At 38.8% G+C, this 6,262-nt stretch overlaps 1 protein-coding gene across 1 annotated transcript; it reads left to right on the forward strand.

Annotated features, from left to right (window-relative positions):
- The first annotated feature begins 2,500 nt into the window (after window positions 1-2,500).
- LOC122914259 (olfactory receptor 2D3-like) lies at window positions 2,501-3,372 on the forward strand. The gene is given in 2 exon segments (XM_044260891.1): window positions 2,501-3,319; window positions 3,322-3,372. Coding segments are annotated over 2 exon segments (870 nt in total).
- The last annotated feature ends 2,890 nt before the right edge of the window (window positions 3,373-6,262 follow it).

Raw genomic sequence — 6,262 nt, forward strand, 5'->3', positions numbered from 1 at the left:
TCTCAAGTCCAGTGAGTATTTATATGATCATTACTTTAAATTCTCTATCTCTATCAGATAATTAATATCTGTTTTGCTTAGGTCCCTTGCTGTGGTTTGTCTTGTTCTTTCATTTGGAACACATTCTTCTGTCTCTTCATTTTGTCTTACTCTCTGTGTGTGTCTGTGCGTTAGGAATGCCAGTTATATCTCCTGCTCTTAAAAGTAATGGTTTTATGAAAAAGAGGCCCTGTATGTCCTGCAGTACAGTGTCTCCTATTCTTCAGGACTTGGTGCTTCAGGAAGTGCCTTCTATGTTTGTTGCACATGCCTTGCTGTTGAGTTCTGGCCACTTTTTCCTTCAGTCCAGTAGTCTGCAGAGGCTCTCTTTTCATGTTGTGTGCACTGTTTGGTCCCAGATAAGTGGGGCACATTTTAATAAGGTGTGCAGTGGTCTGCTTGTGTAATGAGACCTGCTCCTGCTGCTGCCAGAACTGAGATCCTACAAAATGCATGGGTCGGGAGATGATGTGTTAGTCACACAAGTTCAGAACTCTGATAAGCCTGAGTTGGAGTACTTGCTCTAGTCCAAAGTCTTTCAAAGTCTTTCTTAGAGCTTGACTGGAATTTTACCCAATTTATCAGTCCAGTTCTATGAAGAACTGGGGAAGTAGAACATTCATGACCATTTTTTTAAAGATGTTATTTATTTGTTTGACAGAGAGGTAGAGATTACAAGTAAATAGAGAGGCAGATGGAGGAAGAGGGAGAAGCAGGCTCCCTGGTGTGCAAGGAGCCCAATGCAGAGCTCGATCCCAGGACCCTGATACCATGACCTGAGCTGAAGGCAGAGGCTTAACCCCTGAGCCACCCAGTCACCCCTGTGCATGACCTTTTAAATCGCAGTAACTCTAGAGAGCAGTTATATGGACCATGCAACATCCTAGAATGTCAAAAATCAGATTCTTCCTCACAGGGAAGAAAGGACTGGTAAAAACAGAATCTCTCCCTCCCCCATATTATTGAGAACTGGGCCAAAGTATGACTATTTAAATATTTAAATATATTTGACATAATTATTTTCCAAAAGGATTGGATTGATTTTCCTACTCACTTGCATTGCACGAAAATGTGTTTTTTCTGCACCCTCGTTTTACAGAATACTGTCATTATTAAGTGTGTGATTTGGGGAAGGTGGATGAACTTTTTTGTGCCTCAGTTTTCTCATCTGCAAAGTAAGATTAATATTGTCTACCTTATAATGTTATTGGACAATGTGATTATATAAAACTTTCAATGCCTGTCTTGGGTTAAATTTTCAATAAAATACTAATTACTATTTTGTGGTATAGTTGTTTGTTAAAATTTTAGCTAATTACACAGGTAAAAAATGTATCTCTCATTCTTGCGTTCTATTTATTTATAAGTACTTACAATTACATCAAGTATTTTTCTTAAATTTAATAGTTATTTGCATTTATTCTTAGTAAATAATTCTTGGGCCATTATGTTTTTTAAAGCTGTAGAATATAATTTTATATATTTTATAAGAGGTGACTATATGTAAGGAACAAAATTCATTATAAAATAAAACAATAAACAAAATAAATCACAGAGATGAAAAGTACAGCATAAATAATATGGTAACTAATATTGTGATAATGTTTTATGGTGACAGGTGGTAACTACATTTATTGTGTTGGGCATTGTGTAAAGAATTGTTAAATCCCACTATGTTGTACACTTGAAACTAATAAAGCATTGTATGTCAACTATACTTCAGTTAAAGAATCAAATACGTATTACATCTTAATATTTACATTTTTTCTAAGTTATCTCATTTGTTAGTATATAATTGTTTATACTAACCTGACACTATGTGTTTTCTTTTATGTTCAGTTATCTCCTGTACACTAAAGTACATCATTAGTTTTTGATGTAGTGTTCGATGATTCATTACTTGCCTGTAACACCCAGTACTCATCACATCATATGCCCTCCTTAATTTTAAAGCAAGAAAACATTTGTGGTATTTTAAGAGGTCAAATTAAGTTTGATGCCAGAAAGCTATTTCTCGTTTTTCAAGCGTATGTATTATGATTAAATATGTAATATTTTGAGCAGTTATTTGTGCAGTTTTATACATGGTAACAGTGTTAACAATATACACATCACTTTGTAACAATGTGCATATAGTCATTTAGTAAAATCCACATAAAGTCTAATATCCTCATATCAGAACTAGCCAAGAAGGCTTTAATAGCGTCATACTCTATAAATAAGTGGAAATGGGAAGAAAATATTTGGGAAACAATGAAATGAACTAACATTACAACCAACTAATAAGAAATAAAACATTCTATTTTGTATTACTTAGAATGATACAAATAGCAACAAGCTAGAAATATCCAATTTGGTTTTAAACTGGGTTTTAAGTGATACTCTTCTATGGGACTTGATGTCACCATTCCAAAGTCTGTTCTTTTTATTTGTGCAAACAGGTAAAGAGGCATAAATCCCAATGGGAGAGGAAAACCAAACCTTTGTGACTGAGTTTATTTTCCTTGGCCTTTCCCAGGACTTGCAGACCCAGATCCTGCTATTTGTTCTTTTTCTCGTCATTTATCTTTTGACTGTGCTTGGAAACCTGCTCATCATCCTTCTCATCTTCATGGATTCTCGACTTCACACTCCCATGTACTTTTTTCTTAGAAACCTCTCTTTCGCAGATCTCTGCTTCTCTACTAGCATTGTCCCTCAAGTGTTGGTCCACTTCCTTGTGAAGAGGAAAACTATTTCTTTTTTTGGGTGTGTGACACAGATAATTGTCTTTCTTCTGGTGGGGTGTACAGAGTGTGCACTGCTGGCGGTGATGTCCTATGACCGGTATGTGGCTGTCTGCAAGCCCCTGCACTACTCTACCATCATGACCCAAAAGGTGTGTCTCCAGTTGACCATAGGATCCTGGGCCAGTGGGGCACTAGTGTCTCTGGTGGATACCATCTTTACTTTCCAACTACCCTATCAAGGACAGAACATTATTAATCACTACTTTTGTGAACCTCCTGCCCTCCTGAAGCTGGCTTCAGCAGATACTTATGGCACAGAAATGGCCATCTTTGCCATGGGTGTGGTCATCCTCTTAGCTCCTGTCTGCCTGATCCTTGTGTCCTACTGGAATATTATCTCCACTGTGATCCAGATGCAGTCCGGGGAGGGGAGGCTCAAGGCTTTCTCTACTTGTGGTTCGCATCTCATTGTTGTTGTCCTCTTCTATGGCTCGGGAATATTCACCTACATGCGGCCAAACTCCAAGACCACAAAAGAGCAGGATAAGATGATATCTGTGTTCTATACAGTGGTGACTCCAATGTTGAACCCCATAATTTATAGCCTGAGAAACAAGGATGTCAAAGGGGCTCTCAGAAAACTAGCTGAAAGAAAGTTCTTTTCTCAAGGCGGTGATCTCTGGGTCTGACTCCTAGTTTAGTTTAGTTTTAGATTTTTAGAGAGAGAGCGAGTGAGCAAAAGAGTGCATGCACCTGAGGGAGAGTAGAGGAGGAGGGAGAGAGAATCTTAAACAGGTTCCATGCCACTGCAGAGCTGACTCAGGGCTCCATCGCAGCAACCCTGAGAACATAAACTGAGCTGATCAAGAATCAGACCCTCAACTCACTGAACCACCCAGACACCCCTCTGGGTCTGACTTTTAGAACAATGGTAACATTCTTAAAAGAGATACAGTATCTTGCTAGACAGTTATGGATTAGTTCAGGAAGCATAAACATGAAGGACGCATTCTAAAAACCATGAATACTCCACACTAAGATAGAACACAGAGGAGTAATAAAAGGTTAAAAGGTTAGGTTTTCTTGAGTATCAATGCATCAAATACTGTTTTGAAGTTTGTGATTAATTCAGTTAATATGGTTATGTTTTAAGCATGATCACAACTGAATTTAAGAGGCTTAAATGGATTATCTTGAAATAACATCTAATATGAATCGCATATATGATTCTAACACCAAAGACATTTCAGGTGTAGATGTCCCAGTCATACAAACCTAGGAATAGGCACTGATAGAAACAATCAATATATCTGGAAGAGTCCTTAATACTGGAATCATTAATGGCTCAGAGAATTTCAGCTTGCAAAATGGTACAAAAGCAAAATAATGTTCTTTCCTGAAAGCTTCAAAGAAATTAGTATTTCAATACACAATGGAATACTATGCAGCCATCAAAAGAAACGAAATCTTGCCATTTGCGACAACATGGATGGAATTAGAGCATATCATGCTTAGCGAAATAAGTCAAGTGGAGAAAGACAACTATCATATGATCTCCCTGATATGAGGAAGTGGTGATGCAACATGGTGGCTTAAGTGGGTAGGAGAAGAATCCATGAAACAAGATGGGATAGGGAGGGAGACAAACCATAAGTGACTCTTAATCTCACGAAACAAACTGTGGGTTGCTGGGGGGAGTGGGGTTGGGAGAAGGGGGGTAGGGTTATGGACATTGGGGAGGGTATGTGCTTTTGGGTAAATTGAAAGAGGAGGTGAACCATGAGAGACTATGGACTCTGAAAAACAATCTGAGGGGTTTGAAGTGGCAGGGGGGTGGGAGGTTGGGGTACCAGGTGGTGGGTATTATAGAGGGCACAGCTTGCATGGAGCACTGGGTGTGGTGAAAAAATAATGAATACTGTTTTTCTGAAAATAAATAAATTGGAAAAAAATTTTTTTCATAACTTTAAAAAAAAAGAAATTAGTATTTCATCATCCCACATTTCATAGAAACTTAGACTATTGGTCAAAAGGGGAATTAACGGCCAATTAGTCCAAATATTGGTCTGAGGCTTAAATCATAATATTTCTATTGAGCCTAACATTGGCCAAACAAGCCAAACAGCATTGGCCTAAACAAGAATAGATAGCTCCTTACTCTCTTACATCATTCCCTTTCATTTATAAGTTGATCCTTGCACAACATGTGTGAACTCCCACATATTGGAATATCCTGATACAACTTTCGACTCCCCCAAATCTCAACATCTAATAGCCTCCTGTTGATTGGAATCTTTCCCAATAACATAGTAAATTAACACCTAATTTGTATGCCATATGTATTATATACTGTATTCTTACAGTAAGGTAAGCTAGAGAAAAGCAAATGTTCTTAAGAAGATTGTAAGAGAAAACGCATTCACATTTGTGTTCAAAAAATCCACATGTAAGCAGACCCATTCAGTCCAAACCTGCAATGCTCAAAGGTCAACTATAGATAGTTCTTTGCTGTTAGAGAGATCTTCCTATGATCAGTCAAAATCAGTTTTCCTGTATCTTCAACCCACTTTCTCTAGTTTTAGTCCTAGAACAATTTTCAGTGTCCTATACCACGACTCACTGAAGTCAGTTTCTGTATTGGCCCAAATTCAGTTCTCACAGCCAACCAGCCACTTGTTTCATTAAAGTTCCCTCATCTAACATTCTTTGGCTCCCAGTATTCATTCTGGTCATCCTCCTTTGCAGGAGCCCACTTCACCCAATCAATACCTCTTCCAAAACCAAAAAAGAAATAAAGATTTTTAAAATTGGAGTTTACCAGTCTGAGGCTGACCTCTCCATAGGCTTAGAGGCCTGTGACCACATCTCAGTGTGGCTCAATGTCACCAGAATAGTCGATTCTGGGCTCCACTTCAGGTTTCATAAATCCTTAGTCCAAACAATCTGGCTAACAGCCACTTGCCTGTTTTACCCAAACCTTTACTCAGTCACATGTTTGGAGGGGATTCCATGATAACCATTCTTTATTCTTTTTAAAGATTTTGTTTATTTGAGAGAGAGAGAGCCACAGCAAGAGAGGGAACACAAGTAGGGAGGGGGAAGCAGGCTTCCTGATGAGCAGAGAGCCAGGTGGAGGGCTCCATTCTAGGGTCCCAGGACCATGAACCAAGCCAAAGGCAGACCCTTAACCAAAAGAGCCACCCAGGCATCCCTGGACAATAACCATTCTATAGTCGCCATGGATTTGAGTCCTATTCATTCCACCAAAATAGATGCTAATGTGACTTTTCTCACTAACAAAAGTTGCTCTCTCTCGCACTCAAAACAAAACAAAACCCCAAAACATGCCATCTCTCCTGCTATGGAGGGAGAGAGGGAATAAAATGGCCAGAAAGCTTCTAAAGAAAAAATTTCAGAGCAGCTGGGTGGCTCAGTCAGTTAAGCAGCTGCCTTTGACTGAAGTCATGATTCCAGGCTTCTGGGATCCAGTCCCA

This window comes from Neovison vison, chromosome 7 (genome assembly GCF_020171115.1).
Source record: "Neovison vison isolate M4711 chromosome 7, ASM_NN_V1, whole genome shotgun sequence".
NCBI lineage: Eukaryota > Metazoa > Chordata > Mammalia > Carnivora > Mustelidae > Neogale > Neogale vison.